Source organism: Petromyzon marinus, chromosome 2, assembly GCF_048934315.1.
Source record: "Petromyzon marinus isolate PM22_M1 ecotype Great Lakes invasive population chromosome 2, UKy_Petmar_22M1.pri1.0, whole genome shotgun sequence".
In the NCBI taxonomy this organism is placed as follows: domain Eukaryota; kingdom Metazoa; phylum Chordata; class Hyperoartia; order Petromyzontiformes; family Petromyzontidae; genus Petromyzon; species Petromyzon marinus.
Window position 1 is genome coordinate 22,087,455 of NC_133668.1, and position 22,613 is coordinate 22,110,067.

A 22,613-nucleotide genomic window follows, 5' to 3' on the forward strand; every position below is an offset into this window, starting at 1 on the left:
GTTATTTTATTTTATTATTCTCATTCTACGTGACTTTACCGAAAGAACCAAAGAAGATGAATCCTTGCAGTCACGAAAGCTTTAAATTGACTATATCATATTTAAGGACGGTGTGTATGTGTGCACACATGGTGCATGAATGTGTGGATTTGTGGTTCGGCGGTTGGCATACTGTCCTATTATCCTGACGACCCCTGCTTAAATGCCTAACCGTGTTGCAGTGCCAGGGCATGAAGTTGCATCTACTATTTGTCTCGGTCTCACTTAATCTGACTCAGCTAATATGAGCATCTCGCCCAGCGTGAGAACACCAAGCACTCGGGAAGACAAGGGTGTCTTCGAATGTAACGCTTGTTGAAACACCATTCTTTCGTGGGCCATTGCAGCCCTTCAAACATGCCCACCAACAGCATGATGCTGGAATAGGGAGAAACGTTGGCGTTTTTGTGCGAGTTTGTGTATTGCATGCCCCGTGGAACGTTGTCGATTCCCGCTCGTGGCCAACTCCGGTGACCATTATCTGAACCGGTCCTGGGCCTCGCCTAGGTCGACTCAGCCTCAAATGAGTACCTGGTGCAGCGGTGTGTAGTTAAACATCGCCGCTGGGGAGACAAAGGGCGGTCCGGCGTGGTGCTGGCCACCCACAGTCCCCTCGTGTGCCGTAGTAGCAGCCTTCATATAACCGCTACTCGCTAGCAGCACTTGCCCCAACAGTCTGTTAAGGCTATACGGGGGATCTTTGCCATTGTGCGTGCGCCAGACACGTTGGTGCGGGGTTGCGTTAGTGCGGGGCCCGAAATCTGCGCCCTGCACGAACGCCTCACACTTTCCCGTCCGTGGTTTAGGATGACGCCGAATCTCCCGTCGACGAAAGTGTGATTAAACATTTCCCCCCACACCCCCCCCCCCCAAGGCCCGCACGCAGTGCTACACACGCAGTAAAATTAACCACAGCATGCAGGACATCCGAATCCACTTACTCATTTGGCTAACTTACATGATCAATAAGAGACGACAACACAACACAGTCTTCGCTGTTTTGCCTTTCAGCTCTCGTTGAGGCGGTCTTAGCCGTGGGAACGGTGAAATTGTTTGATGATTGCTTTTTTTTATATCCAGGAACTCGCGATTAGAATTCATATGGGACTTTTGTAATGCAGATTTTGTTGAGAAATATCTCAACGTTTGAGAAGTGACAGTGCATGTGTATGAAACGATGCTTATGAGTAATAAACTAAATATTCGTACAAAAGCTAAACAAAGCTAAATATTTAATTCTGCCTACATTATCTTTTCTATGATGTAGTTAAACAATAAGCAGGATGAATATTAATGTTAGAAAGTCAGAATTGCACCGCTTTTTCACTTTAATTTGTGAATAAAAGCGACGTTGCTCATTGCTAAATTTTCTAGAAATGGATTTAGTAAAATGTATCCTTAAAAGTTACATTTCAGGTTTCTTTAAAGTTCACCGTCTACCATAGACATTGGAAAAACAGACAATTGGAAATATACCAGTCAAATGTAATTTTCAGTCTTTATAACTGGCACCTGATTAATGCAAGTGAGGACACTGGTTTGATACACCATCAATGTCCAAAGTGATTACAGCAATATTACTAATCAAGCCCTTTTCACAGAATATTCTCATTTAGTATCCTGGACTTTTTCTTTTTACCCCAAGAGATACTTCGTAACATTTATCATTGAGGAGACAGTTTGTAAATGAGGGAAGAAATCCAACTACCCAGAGAAAACCTGTTCAATTGAGGAATGAAATCACTCAAATGTATGTAGTGATCGGCGACTTACCTTATTGCTCTACTGCCAACGACATTTCCACCTGATGGGCTGCCAGATCAGCAAAATCACACAATTTCTGCACACCTCACCAGTTTCCTTTTTATTTTTTTAAAGCAGTGCCATTTCTGTTCGCATTTAATATTTGCGTTTATCGTGCCAGTCGCAGCTTCATTGAGTTTCAGCAATGTTACTGACCAATAGTTTCCCATATTCAATCCCGTGCATGTTCAAATGTTGGAACTGCATGCCTCCGAAGCGCAACACCCCCACTGCCGCCGTCTGTACGTTCCAGCATCAGGAGCTGCAGAAACCCACTAATTTGAGATCACACCGTTGCACGCAGGTTTACAAATCATAACTAAACGACTCAGTTTTGACCAATCGAGGAACATTTTCGGTTTCTGCTACCAAAAGTATAACTTTTTTTCCACGAGGAGTCAATTTGGTTTCAGTTGAACAGAAATAACAAGAGTGTAAGGCCAGGAACGCTGCCAACTTCCCTGATTGGATTCCACGATCATGAACACACGTGGGCACTGCCAGCGAAACTGTAAGGAGGCGTTTAAACAAATCATGAAAATTTGCTTTGACCGTCATGCACAGATGTGATTAATTATTAGTGTTGGCGATACACACAGGCATAGCGGCGCCTCATACTCATGACACTAGGTTATCGCAATCCCAGACCCGCTACTTTTGGAGTATGTTATCATTTTAATGTCCAGAGTTGATGAAATGAGTATCACCAGGGGCGGAGCCAGGATTTTGACTTTGGGGGGGGCTGACTTCAATATTCTGAGATATCCAGTGTGTGTTTATGTTTTCCAATGGGCGCCACAAATGTATTAAACAAATTTTATTGGATTTGAACGCGGAGTTTATTAATAGGTCGGAGCCGCTGATGTGGCTAATAAGTTCGATAAGTTCCAAAGGCTGCCGCTCAAGCAGCCTGCAGGGCAGCACACGGTGGCAGCCTGCAGGGCAGCAGCACAAGGTGGCAGCCTGCAGGGCAGCAGCACAAGGTGGCAGCCTGCAGGGCAGCACGAGGTGGCAACCTGCAGGGCAGCACAAGGTGGCAGCCTGCAGGGCAGCATAAGGTGGCAGCCTGCAGGGCAGCACACAAGGTGGCAGCACAAGGTGGCAACCTGCAGGGCAGCACACAAGGTGGCAGCACAAGGTGGCAGCCTGCAGGGCAGCACACGGTGGCAGCCTGCAGGGCAGCAGCACAAGGTGGCAGCCTGCAGGGCAGCACAAGGTGGCACCCTGCAGGGCAGCACACAAGGTGGCAGCACAAGGTGGCAGCCTGCAGGGCAGCACACGAGGTGGCACCCTGCAGGGCAGCACAAGGTGGCAGCCTGCAGGGCAGCACAAGGTGGCACCCTGCAGGGCAGCACAAGGTGGCAGCCTGCAGGGCAGCACGAGGTAGCAGCCAGCAGGGCAGCACACGAGGTGGCAGCCTGCAGCATTTTGCAGCAGCCGGATATACGGTTATCCCGATTACCGACTTTCCCAAAATTTCAGGGGGGGCTCAGCCCCCCCCAGCCCCCCTGTGGCTCCGCCCCTGAGTATCACGAACAGTACTTGACAGTACCTGTCCTACGCTCTGGGTCAAGGCCACCACAGAAGAGTAGTGCTTCCCATATTAATTTAAGCAGCGAGACACGATGTTTCATATCAATACAATTATATGTAATGGATACTGTGATTGCCCTACTTTGTAATTGTCTTAATATACTAATTTATTGCTCATTATAGGAAATTTCCCAATACCAGGTACTGCCTACATTGGCAAATGAAGGATACCAAGTATTTATTTATCCATTGACGTGACAAGAATCAATAATTAAATGTGCATCTTTTTGTATCCATTTGCCATACCTTTGCCGGATGAACTTCTCTCCACGCCATGTTGGTCACGGAGGTCGTCTGACCATACGGTTGCTGTCTTACCCGCGCACCTTCAATTGGCACAGTTGGCTACGTACGGTGCGGAAGAAGTTCAACATACGTGCATACTAAACCACCCGGCTAAGTGCACGTTGGAGAAAAGGGGGAGCCCAGGCCAGAAAGATCAAGATCGTGACTCCTCTTCGCCCTGGATGAGAATTGAACTCCGGTCTTTGGGTTCCACGGTACAGCTTTCTAATAACTGCATCGCCGCTCCACCCCGATTTAAAGCTCATTCATTTCAAGCAGCACGACTTACCTCGATGGGCAGTACAGGCGAGGTGAGATTCACTAAGGGTACCGACTTTTGTTCATTACACTGCCAATGGGTAATGAAATTGCAAACATGAATTATTGTTAAAGACTCGGCTCATGTGATTTATTTTTGCATATCATAACCATTTGATTAAAAAAACACTCACGTGAGGGTGGCAGGCATGCTACACACACACATCAGGACACTTTCAACACTCACTTGTAAAAGGGTTGTGTTTTATTCAATACACTTTAAATTTCCATCAGCTCATTCGCATTTAAGCCAGTGCCCAGAAAATGTGGGAGCCATGGAGGCAGACTAATGTTACATCATCTCTCTACAGGGGTAAAACACAAAACAGCCTCAAGACAGGGGGGGGGGGGGGGGCACTTGGGAGGGCAATACATTTTAACAAAGGGAGCAACTCTCACACCAAACCAGTGAGGCTTATACATAGCTCATCCATAAGCCATTGTTCTGGTAGCACATTAAATAACTGAACATCAACGATTGTCGGAAACGAACTGCAGAACAGCAATAACGTTCAAAATGAATCTAAAACAACCAATGTGTTTGCATACCGCGTAATAACACGTAAACATGTCAAATCCTGGACGACACTTCAGCGTCGCTGTGAACGCAACACCACCTTCTGAGCAGCACTTCCTCCCTTGACCTAGACTCGTGATTAGGCAGTGACAGCATTTACATGGATCCACCTCTGGTGAGAACAGCCTCACAATCCAGTCCAGGAAATTAAGTGAATCCATCAGCTAATAACGGTAGATCTTCTGGCAGGTAAAGTCACTTGGGTAAAGGCAAACAAATACAGTTTCATTCAATACAGTATTTCAAATGGAATTACCTAATTACCCAAGTAAGCAATGTTAGTTTAGAATATGCCACACCGCAACACCTTAGCTTGCTACCGTTTCTCATGGTAAATAGTTCTGAGACAAGATCATTTTCATCATATTTTTTACTGAGTGTAATACAATCCCTTCACAACAGAGATTCTGCTTGCGAAGGCCTGGTTTTCGTCTTTGCCAATCGAGCAATGAATCGTCTGATTTATCTTGTGAGAGGGAATCATGATGTACACCGTTGATTTTGATGGGGACTTAAGAGATTTGGAGGCATGATAACTGCTCCAATGGCGTTGGCTGCAGGTCAGCTGCACAAGTTATGAAGTCCTCGGATGAGCCAAGAGACCCCAATTCTTGTAATGCTTCGACCTAACTAAGTCCACTTAAAGCAATTACTCACGTGTACTTAAATTAATGTTACGATATTCACATACCCCACAACATCTGGGTATATGAATCATTTGGCGGGACCCCGGGGTCCCCCCGCAAAACTCAGGTGAATAATTATTATTATTGTTGTTGTTGTTCAGTCCGCCCACTCGTGATCCCAACAGCAACGTGCCGCCCGCCCAGACTCGCACCAACAAGCGCCAGCAGCAGCAGCAGCAGGCGGCGATCGACACGATGGGCGCCACCCCACCGGGCAAACGCGAGCCCCGGGGGGCGTCCGCCGCAGTCGCGTGCGGCGACGACGCCCTCCGGTCAGCCGTCGATCCTCAGCTTCTTTGCCAAGGCGAGTCCGCCCCCGCAGTGAATTTAACGTGTTTATGTAATTTTTCAACTTTTTACGAAACTTAGTATCCCCGAGCAGCTCTCGACGAGGCCAATCGATTGACCACTAGTTTTGTTGTCGGTAGGGTAACAAGACTCGTGTCGCTACGCGGTTTTTCCCACCCCGGGGCAGTGATGGGACCCCGGGGTCCCGCCAATTGCTTCAATTTGTTTATTTACTTTTTAATTCAAGAAAGTAAAAAGATACACCAACCTTTTGCACAGAGATGAGGAAAAAGAAGTGGCAATGGGTATGATTGACCAGTGGCACCCCATGTGGACACATAGACACTCCAAACAAAACTCTCAAAGGGCAAAAGCCTGACCATTCAGTTACATGGGCCATCTTAAGGATATGTAATTAAATACAGAGGCACCTCCAATTACTGAATGGCTGTTTTCAGATTCAAGCGTTTAATACTACACTTAGTGAAACACATCTATCCAGAGAAGCCATACTTTCATTTATTTATACAACAAAGGAATTTTCAGCATTGCAATAATAGCCCAAACATGTAAAAATCCATACGTGAAAACACCTACTAATGTTGGGCTGCAAGATGTGGACAATATTCTGGTTTAGCAAAACTAAAGTAAAAAAACGACACCTCTTAAGATGACGCTGAAATGCAAAATTAATTATGTGTGCTGTCTGTAAACCTCTGTTTATAATCTGCCCAATAATTTGCACCTCCGATTAGCGCGGTTGGCTACATGCAGCTCAACATACAATCGACATAATTAGACCTTAATAAAGCTCCAAGTAAAATTGTTTAAACTGAGGTTTTTTGTTTGTTCTTGTGAAAGGTCATTGTCCTGTCAAACCTACTTATGAATGAAGGCTCAAGGCTGAGTATTTTTCAATGACTGTTTACACACAAATGGGATTTAAATACCGAATGCGCAAATATAATCTGTTAAAAACTAAGAAAATAAATTATATTTTTCGATCTCTATTGCTTCTTGTTTTTGTAAATTCTTGCCCATGGTCCCCCTGAGGTTGATACTGGTATCATATGAACACTTCCATTACTGACATTAAACAAGTAAAAAACAACAGCTCACGTGCAATGCAGTTAGCAGAACAAACAACCTCTGACATTGTGAAAACATTTTACTTGATGGCAACTATTACAGTGAGGGAAAAAAGTATTTGATCCCCTGCTGACTTTGTACGTTTGCCCACTGACAAAGAAATGATCAGTCTATAATTTTAATGGTAGGTTTATTTGAACAGTGAGAGACAGAATAACAACAACAAAATCCAGAAAAACGCATGTCAAAAATGTGATAAATTGATTTGCATTTTAATGAGGGAAATAAGTATTTGACCCCTCTGCAAAACATGACTTAGTACTTGGTGGAAAAACCCTTGTTGGCAATCACAGAGGTCAGACGTTTCTTGTAGTTGGCCACCAGGTTTGCACACATCTCAGGAGGAATTTTGTCCCACTCCTCTTTGCAGATCTTCTCCAAGTCATTAAGGTTTCGAGGCTGACGTTTGGCAACTCGAACCTTCAGCTCCCTCCTCCAAACACGGCGAGTTGAGTTGATGCCAAAGAGCTCCATTTTGGTCTCATCTGACCACAACACTTTCACCCAGTTGTCCTCTGAATCATTCAGATGTTCATTGGCAAACTTCAGACGGGCATGTATATGTGCTTTCTTGAGCAGGGGGACCTTGCGGGCGCTGCAGGATTTCAGTCCTTCACGGCGTAATGTGTTACCAATTGTTTTCTTGGTGACTATGGTCCCAGCTGCCTTTTGATCATTGACAAGATCCTCCCGTGTAGTTCTGAGCTGATTCCTCACTGTTCTCATGATCATTGCAACTCCACGAGGTGAGATTTGCATGGAGCCCCAGGCCGAGGGAGACTGACAGTTATTTTGTGTTTCTTCCATTTGCGAATAATCGCACCAACTGTTGTCACCTTCTCACCAAGCTGCTTGGCAATGGTCTTGTAGTCCATTCCAGCCTTGTGTAGGTCTACAATCTTCTCCCTGACATCCTTGGAGAGCTCTTTGGTCTTGGCCATGGTGGAGAGTTTGGAATCTGATTGATTGATTGCCTCTATGGACAGGTGTCTTTTATACAGGTAACAAGCTGAGATTAGGAGCACTCCCTTTAAGAGTGTGCTCATAAACTCAGCTCGTTACCTGTATAAAAGACACCTGGGAGCCAGAAATCTTTCTGATTGAGAGGGGGTCAAATATTTATTTCCTCATTAAAATGCAAATCAATTTATAACATTTTTGACATGCGTTTTTTTATTTTGTTGTTGTTATTCTGTCTCTCACTGTTCAAATAAACCTACCATTAAAATTATAGACTGATCATTTCTTTGTCAGTGGGCAAACGTACAAAATCAGCAGGGGATCAAATACTTTTTTCCCTCACTGTATAACGTGGATAATTAAAGCCTAACCTGACGATTAACATCAAACACCATCGACCGTGACAAGGACATACGTGTCAGTGATGACTATATGCTTTGATCCATAACGTACCACAATACTGGCTCTGTAGCCAGCAGCTTCCGTCCAAAGACAGACAAAAGCGTCATGTCCTACACATGTGTAGGGAGAAGCAACAGCTGGGGCACACGTGATCAACACGAGTTTCGCTGCTCCTCTTTCACTTGCGTTTCCCACTCCTCCTGCTCCGTTTGACTTCCTCTCCCTGTGCTCGACCCTCCGCCCTCTTCCGTGTCTGTGGCACACACGTCCTCATTACCACCGCTCAGAACCGCACTACGGTGCATCCTTCCTGTGGGAAGGCAGTGTCAGCAGCATCTGTAGCAGATCTAATGCGTACCGAGGTGAGCCACAGTACACAAGAGAATTTGGATTGTTTATATCGTTCCAAAGCGTAATTGATTAAAGAATCCTGCCAACGCTTTCGGCACACTGCGCTACAAACCCGGCGACCCGAGTTCGATTCCCGCTCACAGCCAACGCCAGCGATAGATTACCTGAACCGGTCCTGGGCCTTTCCTAGGTTGACTCGGCCTCAATTGAGTACCTGGTGCGGCGTGTAAACATCGCCACTAGGGAGACAAAGGCGGTCGGGCGTGGTGCTGGTCACCCACCTCCCTCATGTGCCTTGCCGGCCTTCATAGGTCCTCGCTAACAGCACTTTCCCCAACAGTATGTTTTGTCTTTACTCGGGGATCTTTGTCGTTGTATCTGATTGGACTTGCCGATGACAGGTACCAGCAGTGTTAAGATCGGCCTCTCCTGAGGATGAGGCTCGTGAAGGATGCCGCGGTGGAGTTGGAGGCAGTCGTCCCTCCAACAACAACGGAGTGCCGTGCAGCGCTGAGCGGCTAAGACGCAGAAAGTTGGCACAGGCGGTGCAATCTGCCAGTTGGTCACCTCATGCAAGACATGGGTACCTGTGTCTGTTCTGTGAGCACCTGCCAGCGGGCTTTCGACACTTCGCGTGGCCTCAAAGTGCACCTGGCATTGCACCAGCGGCGTGGGGACGTCACCGCCACTTTGTGATGAACGGCGGTTGTTGTTGTGTGCTGACCTTTTGTAGTTTTTATTTAAATTGACGAAAACCTATCGGATTCTAGTCGAGTCCCGAGTCTGGGGAACTCACTCAGACTTTGGTAGAGAGTTGTAGCCGTCGCTACGCCAATAACTGTCGTCGACTCAAACGGAAAATGATTTTGCCAATTAATATTTTCATCGCAAATTTCGTTGACAAAATTAACGCTGCCCTGCGGGGCTGGTGCATTCAATCTGCATGGGTGGTGGAACAAACCTGCCAACGGATTCAACCTCCTGAACCAAGAATCAAACCCAGTGTCACTGGGCTGTTATAATTCTCACACTGTATTGACTCCTCCTCATTGTAAAAGTCTAAGCCTTCCGGTGCTCACAGAGGACGTTTGGCTACGTACGGTGCGAGATAAAGTTACCACACACATATATACACGGAGCAATGGATGACTGTCAATTCAGCCGATAGCCCTAATTCAGCGGTGAAAGCTCCACATTACTAGAGTAGGGACCAGTCTCTACACAGGGTGACCACAAGCCTTACAAAGCAGTGCTCACCGACTGATGGTGTCACCGTACAGAATGCGGTGCAACCGGTGGTGAAAGCACAGATGCGCGAGAGGATGCACTCACCGGACCAGGCGGGCTCCTGCTTGAGCGGCTGCCCCGTCAACTGGTGGCGCGTGCGCGGACGCGGCTCGTCCGCAGCCAGCGAGTGCTTCCACGAGGGTGGATGAACACCGGTTGGCCCCTGGGACGGCTCATGAGGGTCAGGGGGCCCGTTGTGCCGTGGCGACGGGGCGTCTCCCGCATCACCGCACCCTCCACACCCCGGCGGCTCATCTGGAATGCAGGAATGAACCCGTCGCTTACGCACGTGGGCGCGGTGACGTCTTGAGCAGGCGAGATGGAAGCCCCCGCAGAATGCAGCGTTAGGCCAGGCGTGCGTCACTACAGCACTTGTGGCTCGAAGGAATGCTGAATCAATACAGTTTGGCTTGCCACTTGCAAGCATATCTTGCCACCTTCTACCCCATGATGCCACCTACAGGCCAATCCTGCCACATACCTTAGCTATTGCAGAATGTTTTCTTTGTTATGCTTTTATATGATTTACAGTGTCTTTGTCAATCCACTACTAGGTGAAGGCCACGGTGTGACATCGGACTTTGTTTAACCCTGCTTAAACACACTGGTCAGTTGTGGTTGTGAGGAGGGGGGGGGGACCAGGACTGGTTAAGATATCATGCTCCAGTAATGCAAGCCATGATCAGAAATCAAACTCTGGTCACCGGGTATGTGCTATAGTGCATTAACTACAGTATCACTGCTCCACCCCCATAATGAACATCTGACAATAATATGGATGAATGTGCCTGTGCGCGTGTGAGCGATGCCCGGGTGCGGTCAAGGGATGGCTCCCTATTAGTCATCCATGTTATGTACGCCGATGATCTGGTAATTGCTGCTCACTCAGAGGAGGAGTTGGAGGCGCTGCTGCTGAACCTGGAGCGTGCCACTAAGAGGTGGGGCCTTACTATCAGCCCCACCAAAAACTTAGCACCTGCCTGGATTACATACCATCAGTCACTCCACCACAACTCCCAATTGGTGATGGGGCAGTTGTGGAGAGAGTGGAGAGTTTCCCATCCCTGGGCAGTGTGCTCATGACCGGCTCCAGTTGGACAGCAGAGGTCTCACTCCGAATCAGTTGAGCGGCATTATCTTTTACTCGGTTGCGTAACGCTGTGTGGAATCTACCTGGTCTGTCGCTCTGCACTAAGCTTCAGGTCTTCTCAGCCACGGTCATTCCCTCCCTTCTCTACGCTTGCGAAACGTGGACCCCCCTAATGGAACATCTTCACCGGTTAGAAACATTTAGGCTGGCCTGCCTACGATCCATCCTGGGTTTAACCAGGCTGGATTGTGTGAGGAGCTCACAAATCCTTGAAAGATCTGGACAAAGTCCCAACGATGAGCTCCTCTGGCAGGCAAGGCTGCGTTGGCTGGGTCGAGGAGCCCACATGCCCAGCCACCACATGCCTAAACAGCTTTTGTTCGGCCGGATAGAGCGGGCTAAACGGGAGCGGCACGGGCTAGAGAAGAGATGGATTGATGTGGTACAGGAGGACGTGGAGCTGAGTGGACTTGCCGATGACTGGTACCAGCGGTGTCACGATCGGCCTCTGTGGAGGAGGCTCGTGAAGGACGCTACTGGGCAGTTGGAGGCAGTCGCCCTCCAACAGCAACGGAGGGCGGAGGAACGACGCTCACAACAACGAGCGTAGGGGCCGTGTGGCTAAAGCACAACAAGTTGGCACAGTTGGGGGCACAGGTGGTGCATCAGCCAGTCATCTCAGTCATCTTAGTCAGCCGACCCGTACACTTGGGTCTGCCCCGTGACCTCCTGCCAGCGGGCGTTCGACACTTCACGTGGCCTCAAGGTGCACATGGCCTGGCACAAGCGCCGTGGTGACGTCACCGCCACTTAGTGGAGAATGGCGGTTGTTGTTGTTGTTGTGTAATGAGTGGGGAGCGATAGTGCAACGGTTAGCGCGCTATGCTACAAACTCGGCGATCACTAGTTCTATTCCCGCTCACCGCCAACACCAGTGACAATCATCTGAACCAGTCATGGGCCTCCCCTAGGTCGACTCAGCCTCAAATGAGTACCAGATGTGTAAACATCGCCACTCGGGAGACAAATGTGGCCGGATGTGGTGTTGGCCATCCACCCCCTCGTGCGCTGTGCCTGCCTTCATAGGTGCTCGCTAACAGTGTGCTGCTGCATGTGTGTGAGCGTGTCCGTATGTGCGTGTGTGCGAGAGGATGCCTGTGTGTATGAGATTGCTGCCATGTGTCTGTGAGCATGAGCATTTTGGTGTTGGCCGTGCCGGTGCACAGCTCACGGCGCATCTCGTCCGCGCTGCTGTCTGTGTCGCCGTAATCTTCCCCATCGTCGTCGCTTGCTGTGCCGTGGCTGCGTGCCTTCGCCTGAAAGTAGCGGTCGGAGCGACGCTGCTTCTTGATGAGATCGGTCTGCTCCTGGATGAGGGACAGCTGCTCCATGGTCACCTGCTCCAACTCCGCCTATAGCACGAACATATGCAGGCACACACACACACACGTAAACAAAGACCCTACTACCCCCCCTACCCCCCCTCCCCCCCGTGTAAAAACACAGGCTGTTGGGGAAAGTGCTGTTAGCGAGCACCTATGAAGATTGGCAAGGTGCATGAGGGGGTGGAGTGACCAGAACCAAATCCCTGCTATCTTAACTGTGCTGACGTTTGCACAGGTAATCATTTAAGGCTGAGTCAACCTATGGAAGGCCCAAGCACAATTCAGATATTTGCCACTGATATTACCTTTGACCAGGAATCAAGCTTGGGTTACTGAGTTGGTAGAGCAGTGTGGTGTTACGCTACCACACCCCATACACATAAATGTACATGCCTTCACACATCACAAGGATGTGTACACCCACAGATATGCAGACACACACTTGCATGGACATGCACACATGAATGCGCACACACAAGCGCATAAGCACGCGGAGGTGCAAACACATGTTTGTGAGCACACAGACGTGCATACACATGCACTCAACGTAAGGCACACAGGCTACAGTTAAAAGATTGCAGAACATTTCAACGTGAATTGTTTACAGACAGTACTCTCTTCTGTACACTACAGTTTAGCTGGGAGAGGAGACACACGCGTGTTTGCTGGGGGGTGCGCCTATTAAGCCTGTTTCCGCATGCCAACATGCCCCTTTCAACCTCAAGGATCCTACAACCACCACTACCGAAGGTGAGCGATTGACGCATTTCGATTTAAAGCTTTCGTGACTGCAGGGATTCATATTCTTGGTTCTTTCGGTAAAGTCACCATGCAGAAGGGAAATAATAAAGTAACATAAGTAAATATTTCAGTATGTTTTATTTGCATTATTTCATAATTTCCCTTCTACGTGGTGACTTCACCGAAAGAACCAAGACTACGATTGACACGTGTTTGTGCAGTGCCACGTCACGCTTTGAAACGGCGGCCACGTGGCTCAAGAGGACCGAGCCGGCAACGTTAAAAATCCCGAGTTCAACTCCGAGCAACTGCACGTGATTAAACCAGCAGTGACTGCCAAAAATCAAAACGTTTGGATTTCACTTAATTTAGAATATTTTAAGCTGAGAATGGGTGTGCACCCCGAGTTTGGGTATCAAGCAACGGATGGGCTCTCGGAAATTGTGATATCGTAATATATTTTTGTCTAACATGGGATGATGCACTGCTCTCTATGAGAGTTCCAAGTGGAAGATTCTACATGTATAACGTGACATTGATAGCGCAATTGTACCATAATTGAACAGACAAATACAAAACAGAGATTACCACCAGATCGTGATGAGTATCACCAATGTATTGGTGCTATTATACTCTTTGGTTCTATTCGGTAAAGTCACGTAGGTAAAAAATAAAACAACAAAAATCACGACGTTTCGGCCACAACACAAGCAGCCTTCATCAGGTGAAGGGACCAGACTGTCTCGAGGACAGAGCGTGGCTGTGTTTCACTCCAGCGCTGTCCTCGAGATAGTCTGGTCCCTTCACCTGATGAAGGCCGCTTGTGTTGTGGCTGAAACGTCGTGATTTTTGTCATTTTATTTTTTACCTACGTGACTTTACCGAATAGAACCAAAGAGTATGGATCCTTGCAGTCACGAAAGCTTCAAATCTAGAATTGGTGCTATTATGTTAAAATGCAAAGCAAGAAAACTGGCTAATACATTCGAGTACTTAGTTGAGGAGCTCAAGACTACGCGAGTGGACAGGACAAGCTCAGAGGTGGAGTCCTCTTGAGTGAAAACACAGCAGGGCTGGGCTGTGTTGCAACAGAGCTGAGCTCCGGGCCGGGCAGTGGCCCCTTGACATTGCTGCTCACCTGAAAGCTATGTGCAGAACTCAGGTCCTGCTTGTCCTGGGCTTCGTGCATGCGCTGCTTCAGGCCGTCCTGCTTGAGTGGGATGGCTCTCAGGGCCTCCTGCACCTCCACCATGCGGTCCTGCACACAGGAGGCATGCGGTCTTCTCTCCCACTCCTCCCCCCATTGGTCTCCTCTTCCCCTGTGGCCATATGGCTTCAAAGTGCAGGAGGTTACCACACGTTAACCCAAAAGAAATCAAACACAAGTGTAAGTTTACTGTCAAGCGAACATACATGAATGTGGATGAAAAAAAACTTGCCACGTGTTCAACAAACGCATCCATATTGGCCAGGGCACAAGCTGGTACCACCTGGGATGGCCAAACTTACGTTAAACAAATGTCTTTACACAGCTAAAAATATATATATTCACATGTGACAACGTGTACAATTTTCATTACATCTCAATTCCATCACTGTCTATAGGCCTTTTGAACAACTTAGCTACGTTTTGCCACGAAAGGTGGTGCCGACAAGTTTTATGCAAACCGACACACCTGATGATGACCGTTTGAGTTATGGTCGAAACGTCATGAGAACTTTTATTGTTTTATATATATTTTGTTATTTTGTTGTTTCTCTTCAACGTGACTTTACCGAAAAAACTAAGAATAAGTTTAAACACATTTGGGAACGTGTATTATCTTGGTTAGGCAAACCACGTGGGATCACACACACACACAAACACCTGTCTCTTGAGCTTCGTGATCTGAGCCTGCAGGGTGCGGGAGGTCGAAGTCTCTTGGCATGAGGCAGGGATGACCCCAGCTTCTATGCGAGGCCTCTTGCAGACTGGGCCCTCCACTGGCCGGACCCGGCTGAGCGTGAACAAGCACAAGCAAGCACGAATGAGTGGACATTGCCAAGGGAGACAAAGCAGACAGCGGCAGGCAAACACTGTGTCATTAGGCCCACAGCTTGGACTCCCAGATGTTGCCCATGCCACAACGCACATAGCACTCGTTGAGCCAGAGTCGACCTTGTGATAATATTTAGTTTTTAAAATGTGTCATTTTTGCAAACCGCATCGCACAAATGCTGCACGATCCACAAACACACGGCAGTGCACACGTAGAGGAGTGCCGCGGGGACTCAAGGAGGGGCAACCGCGGGAAAGGGGCCAAGCAAAAAGGGGAGTGCCAGAAGGGCGAGAGAGAGAGGGGGGTAAGTAGAGAGAGAGTGAGACGTCTACTAGTGGGGGGAGCCAGGTAGAAGGAGGCTGAGTAGAGAGTGAGACGTCTACTAGTGGGGGGGAGCCAGGTAGAAGGAGGCTGAGTAGAGAGTGAGACGTCTACTAGTGGGGGGAGCTAGGTAGGAGGAGTGTAAGTAGAGAGTGAGATGTCTACTAGTGGGGGGAGCCAGGTAGAAGGAGGGTGAGTAGAGGGTGAGACGTCTACTAGTGGGGGGAGCTAGGTAGAAGGAGGGTAAGTAGAGAGTGAGACGTCTACTAGTGGGGGGAGCCAGGTAGAAGGAGGGTAAGTAGAGAGAGTGAGACATCTACTAGTGGGGGGAGCCAGGTAGGAGGAGGGTAAGTAGAGAGTGAGATGTCTACTAGTGGGGGGAGCCAGGTAGGAGGGGGGTAAGTAGAGAGTGAGATGTCTACTAGTGGGGGGAGCCAGGTAGAAGGAGGGTGAGTAGAGAGTGAGACGTCTACTAGTGGGGGGAGCCAGGTAGGAGGAGGGTAAGTAGAGAGAGTGAGACGTCTACTAGTGGGGGGAGCCAGGTAGAAGGAGGCTGAGTAGAGAGTGAGACGTCTACTAGTGGGGGGAGCCAGGTAGGAGGTGGTAAGTAGAGAGTGAGACGTCTACTAGTGGGGGGAACCAGGTAGAAGGAGGCTGAGTAGAGAGTGAGACGTCTACTAGTGGGGGGAGCCAGGTAGGAGGAGGGTAAGTAGAGAGAGTGAGACGTCTACTAGTGGGGGGAGCCAGGTAGAAGGAGGCTGAGTAGAGAGTGAGACGTCTACTAGTGGGGGGAGCCAGGTAGAAGGGGGGTAAGTAGAGAGAGTGAGACGTTACTAGTGGGGGGAGCCAGGTAGAAGGAGGGTAAGTAGAGAGTGAGACGTCTACTAGTGGGGGGAGCCAGGTAGGAGGAGGATGAGTAGAGAGTGAGACGTCTACTAGTGGGGGGGGGGAGCCAGGTAGAAGGAGGGTGAGTAGAGAGTGAGACGTCTACTAGTGGGGGGAGCCAGGTAGAAGGAGGCTGAGTAGAGAGTGAGACGTCTACTAGTGGGGGGAGCCAGGTAGAAGGGGGGTAAGTAGAGAGAGTGAGACGTTACTAGTGGGGGGAGCCAGGTAGAAGGAGGGTAAGTAGAGAGTGAGACGTCTACTAGTGGGGGGAGCCAGGTAGGAGGAGGATGAGTAGAGAGTGAGACGTCTACTAGTGGGGGGGGGGGGGGAGCCAGGTAGAAGGAGGGTGAGTAGAGAGTGAGACATCTACTAGTGGGGGGGGAGCCAGGTAGTATAAGGCTGAGTAGAGAGTGAGACGTCTACTAGTGGGGGGAGCCAGGTAGAAGGAGGGTGAGTAGAGAGTGAGACGTCTACTAGTGGGGGGAGCCAGGTAGGAGGGGGTAAGTAGAGAGTGAGACGTCTACTAGTGGGGGGAGCCAGGTAGGTAGAGGGTGAGTAGAGAGTGAGACGTCTACTAGTGGGGGGAGCCAGGTAGTGGGGGGGGGTAACTAGAGAGTGAGACGTCTACTAGTGGGGGGAGCCAGGTAGAAGGGAGGAGCCCGGGCTAAGGGGATAAAAGGGGAACCTGGACGGAAAGGGAGGGGTGAGAGACAAAGGAGAGAGAGAGGAGCCAGGCGGCAGGTAGAAAGGTTCCTGGGCCGGAGAGACAAAGGAGGCTACGGGTGGAAGAGTACGGGAAGGGGTAGCCTCGACGTAGGTCGAGGGAGTCGGGAGAGAGGGCTAAGGGACAGGGAGCAGTGAGTGACCCGCGACGGAACGAAGAGTGCGGATGTTGGTGTGATTAAATGGCAAGCAGCCCTGAATATTTAACCCTGGTGTCCGTCTGAGTCTACAATCCCACAGGGCATCAAGAAGCCCGACTCTACACATATATGAAGATGTATTTAGCCAAGTTATGACCGTTTATGCATGTGGGAAGAAACCAGAACACCTGGATGAGACAACACTATCCTATTAGAGATGGGACAGATGGAGATTAGTCAACATTAGCTGTACCGCCCTGTCCTGGCGACCCAGGCACATCGACATCCCACGGGAAGGGAGTTTCACCACATCTGTGTGATCCATTGACCCTCACCTCCACACTTCTGGATTAAAAGCGTGCATAGTCACGATTGCCACAGAAGTGGCTCAGGATAGGTTCACATTCAAACAGATGGAGCTGGTGTAAGCCCTGGGCTGTTGGATCAAGACAAAAAAAAAATTTGGGATATGAATCTTATGGCTGGACCCCAGGGTCCCGAATAAACGGAAGTTAAAATCGTAATTAATTTAAATTTCGTTTTAAAGCTTTCGTGACTGCAGGGATTCATATTTTTGGTTCTTTCGGTAAAGTCACGTAGAAGGGAAATAATACAATTAAATAAATATATTTTTCCCTTCTACATGACTTTACCGAAAGAACCAAGAATACGTAATTAATTTATTTTTGGCGACTCCGTCCCACCGCGCACATAAACGCCGCGACCCACCTGGCGCGGATTATTATTTTGTCATGTCGTTGCCAAAATTGCCGTAAAGATCATTCGTGAATTTCCATTCATGTTTTTGTTACCTTTCTGCTGCAATATATTTGCATAAACAAGAGCACAGTAATTCATATTCTTAGCTCTTTCGGTAAAGTCACGTTGAAGGGACTTTACCGAAAGAGCTAAGAATATGAATTACTGCAGTCACGAAAGCTTTAAATCAAAAAAGAGCACAGTACTTTCAGAGCAAGGGCCTGTGAATCATACACATCTATCAATCTCCCAAAGCTGCTGGCATGCGAGGTGTCCAAAGGCTGTACCGCAATTGGGTTCTTAAAATCGATCCGTGCAGAGCGTTGACTATTATTCCCTCTAATGGATGGGTTTTCTCCAAATACTCCAGTTTCCTCCCATGTTCCAAACACTCATACACATTGAATAGGCTAAACATCCCAATACGGGACCCTCCTGTAAAAGTCGTGAGGCTCAGAAAGCCATTCTAGTTAACCAAAGTTATAGTTTAGGTGCGTGCACGTACGCATGTATGGTTGTGTGAGCGGGCATTCCAGGAAAAGCATTGGGCAGAGACGATCTCCCAAGCCAAATGCATCTGTGTGCAGACTGCCCTACGTGACATAATTACAACTCTCTGGACCACAGGACGGGGTTTCCCCAGGATCGGAAGGATGCCCCGGTGATCTCCCCTCTTTAAATGGGGACCGCACTGATTGTTACGACCTCCACACCGACGACCTAATTGGTTCCTGTAGGACGATCGTAAGTCGAACCCTCGTGTTTCCCAGAGGGCGCAATGTTATACATTGGGATCCGTTCCTGGGAAACCAATTACATACCATAAAAATGCCAAAACTGACCACAAAAATTAATTAAAATAACCCTGATTTAAAGCTTTCGTGACTGCAAGGATTCATATTCTTGGTTCTACTCTTCGTTTTTTTTTTTCGGTAAAGTCACGTATAAATAAGAAATAATAAAATAACATTATAGCGTACGACGTTTCAGTTGCAACACAAGCAGCCATCATCAGGTACAGAAGAGCTACATTTACAAGAGAGAGGAAACACATAACCCCAGATGTATACACAGACACCCAAGTAGGGGGGAACTAACACAGACACAACAGGGGACACAGAGAGAGAAACCCTGTTTGTTTGGTGTGATTCTCTCTCTGTGTCCCCTGTTGTATCTGTGTTAGTTCCCCCCTACTTGGGTGTCTGTATATACATCTGGGGTTATGTGTTTCCCCTCTCTCGTAAATGTAGCTCTTCTGTACCTGATGATGGCTGCTTGTGTTGCAACCGAAACGTCGTACGCTATTATGTTATTTTATTATTTCTTATTTATACGTGACTTTATCGGGAAAAAAAACAAAGAGTAATTCCTGCAGTCACGAAAGCTTCGAATCATTCTTGGTTCTTTCGGTAAAGTCACGTAGAAGGGAAACAATAAAAATAATCTAAAACAATAAAATCCTCACGACGTTTCGACTGCAACACAAGCAATCATTATCAGGTGTGAAAACCACAGCGAGAAAAATTTGACAAAAAAAATAATTTCTTGCTGTGGTTTTCACACCTGACGACGATTGTCGAAACGTCGCGGATAATTTTATTGTTTTATATTTTTATCATTTCATTGTTTCCCTTCTACGTGACTTTACCGAAAGAACCAGGAATACGAAAATAACCCTCACAGACATTTATTGTAACTTAACGTAACTTTTACGAACATTCATTAAGCAAAAAAACAAGCACCCTCATTTGAACATCCTCAAGTACTTTTCTGCATGTGCATCGCACCTCCTCTTCTCAGACGTAGCAAAAAGGTGAAACATTTTCTAGATTTGAAGAAAATGTACCAAAAAAGTGAAGAGCATTGTGAAAGAGATCCGTTCGCTCGAGGCGCAACTGCAGACTGTTGGGCCGAACTGGACATAGGCACACGGCGGAAGAGCAAAGCAGCGCCATCAGGCGACGAGTCCGCACATAATGGCGTCACCGTCACTTCGTGGAGAATGGCGAGTATTGGTATGTGGGGATACACAACGGAGTGGAACGGTCGTGTAGCGGCCGGCTCCCCGCACTACGAACCCGGCGACCCGAGTTTCAATTCTCGCTCACGGTCAAACCAGTGACAATTATCTGAACCGGTCTTGGGCCTCTCCTAGGTCGACCCAGCTTCAAATGAGTACCTGGTTCGGTGTTTAAACATTGCCACTAGGGAGACAAAGGCGACGTGGGCAATGATGTTGGCCACCCACCCCCTGCTGGGCTTCATACAGTCGAAGGCTTTAGGTGGGGGTATTTGCGTTTCTACGTGGGCATGTGTGCATGCACACATCTGTGTGTGCGTTCTAGTAATTGGGTAAATGTGCGTGATAAATGTGTGCCTGCAGCTTGAGTACCTGGAGTAGCGTTGGCTGTACTTGTATCCGGACTCACGCACAACCTGACGAGCAAGCGGGAAGAGCTCGTCCCGGCGCGTAAGCAGCGACATGTCCAGCAGACACAGCTGGCATGCAGCTTCGTTCACACTCAACTGCCCGTGGCACACAAAACACACAGCACCCCATCATTCAGACCATCAGGGCGTGTAGATGAGAGCATCTATTAGTGTTAGAATGGCACACACACACACGCACGCGCGCATAGCCGGCCAATTTTTGTTTCCTTCATTACTCATAAACCATACTCAAGAAGAACTCCTCATAACTGCATCCCCCATTATTCGTGACTCCTATTATCTGCGGGACTTATAAGGTCCACGAAAACTCGTGATCTACTTCCACATTGTTCCCATTATCTCATTATCCACTTTTTTTCCCCCTTGTGGTAAATTCACAGACAACATTGCGGATAACAGGATGCGCAATGTTAATTATCCACATTACCCACGGATAAGAGGAGCTCTACTTTAGAGGTACTCGGTCATGAGTCGTTTAACTCTGGACCCAGGATAAGCCCCGAGACCAATTTCCAATGCCAGCGTAGTTGAAACCGTGTCACCAGGATTGCAATGTAGATGTAAACCACCATGCCACCATTCACAACGCTGAATCGCATATGGATGCGCATACGTCACAAATAAGCCCACCGCACATACATTTATCACTGTTAAGGTTCAACTGTGAAATTAAGAAATTGATATGTATATATAGTGCAGTGTGTGATTTGTTAATTAAGTTTCATTTAATCAAATCTTACTTTGAAAAACAAGTATTTCTTGGAATCAAACTTCAGAGTGCATTGGCAATGATGGATAAGCAAAGGCATGAAAAGCTTTACTTTCATTTATTATTATAAGAGCTAACATAGTTGTAAAATGGCAATATATAAGGAAAGGACAAATGGTGATTGTTGATTAATTATTTCCAGTGGTTTCTTTATACATTACTGGCTTGACTACCCGGCTTCGCCCGGGACTTGGATTCACCATGCCCGGCCACCATTGTCTCCCCAGTGGCGATGCTCACACACCACACCAGTTACTCGTTTGAGGCTGAGTCGACCTAGGGGAGGCCCAGGACCGGTTCAATAATCGTCACCGGTGGTGGCCGTGAGTGGGAATCAAACTCGGGTAGCCGGGTTCGTAGCACTTTGCGCTAACCACTACACTACAATGCGTTACGTTTCCACACAAAGACAAAGATCCCCCGTGTAGCCTTAACAGACTATAGGGGCAAGTGCTGTTAGCGAGCACCTATGAAGGCCGGAACGGTACACGAGGGGGTGGGTGGCCAGCACCACGCCCGACCGCCTTTGTCTCCCCAGTGGCAATGTTTACACACCGCACCAGGTACTCATTTGAGGCTGAGTCGACCTAGGGGAGGCCCAGGACCGGTTCAGATAATCGTCACTGGTGTTAGCCGTGAGCGGGAATCGAACTCGGGTCGCCAGGTTCATAGCGCAGCGCGCTAACCGCTACACTATCGCTCCCCACACACACACAGACAGACACACACACAGACACACACACAGACAGACACACAGACACATACACAGCGCGCTAACCACTACACTACAATGCGTTACGCTTCCACATGCGCGGGTCACGTGACAGATTTGATGTCACAGCTCACTTGCCGTGCAAAAAATAGATGCATTATTGAGCTCCCCCCCCCCCCCCCAAAAAAAAAGTGTATTTTAATAATTTTTGCATGGTGTACAGTCTGGAAAGTACCCACATGGCAAATTTCAAGTTTGTTGCATGTCGGGAAGTACGCTAAACATTTTGAACAGACACACATAATCACAACTTTGCCTTTTATACATATGGAGATAAGTACAGCTACCAATAACATACAAGAGTTTGAAAATAAGTATCAAGACATAAATGTGTGTCTCTATTCAGTGAATAATGAGGGATAACAGGACAATGGTAAGTGCACTGTGCTATGACCCTGGTGACTCAACTCCATTCTAAACCATGGCTAACAGTGAGTGATATTTGAACTTTGGTCCTTATGCCCAACATTGCATGCATTCAGCAGCATACTGACAAAGGGGTTGCAATTTATTAGTAATATTATATAAGGGGAGAAGTAATAAGAACGGGGTTTCCAGTTATTTCTTTTACGTTATAACACATTGGGATGTATTAGGTGACGTTTAAAAATGCGAAACCTAAAACATTCAAATTGACAAATTACGAACTGAAATATCAAATTCTCAAAATAAACATTTCGAGAAAGTAATTAGTTGAAAGCTGAAACAAGAAGCAGACATGTCTGAAGTATTTATTTGACGAGGCTGGGTCCCACTACGATACAGCAGTGTTCTTTTCAGGGGAGACTTGAAGGAAATAT

At 47.8% G+C, this 22,613-nt stretch overlaps 1 protein-coding gene across 8 annotated transcripts in view; it reads right to left on the reverse strand.

The window, feature by feature from the left end:
- Positions 1-4,225: 4,225 nt before the first annotated feature.
- LOC116944997 (NGFI-A-binding protein 2-like) overlaps positions 4,226-22,613 on the reverse strand; it is a 32,624-nt gene continuing 14,236 nt past the window's right edge. For 7 of the 8 annotated variants that reach the window (XM_032959065.2, XM_032959057.2, XM_076071505.1 and 4 more), the window contains 6 exons: positions 20,214-20,347; positions 14,822-14,951; positions 14,093-14,287; positions 12,060-12,240; positions 9,784-9,993; positions 4,226-8,353 (listed from right to left, as the gene is read on the reverse strand). In XM_032959065.2, coding sequence (XP_032814956.2) covers positions 8,253-8,353; positions 9,784-9,993; positions 12,060-12,240; positions 14,093-14,287; positions 14,822-14,951; positions 20,214-20,347 — 951 coding nt within the window. In that variant the 3' untranslated portion in view covers positions 4,226-8,252. The remainder of the gene's footprint in view (positions 8,354-9,783; positions 9,994-12,059; positions 12,241-14,092; positions 14,288-14,821; positions 14,952-20,213; positions 20,348-22,613) is intronic. The other variant, XM_032959073.2, reaches the window with a different exon arrangement.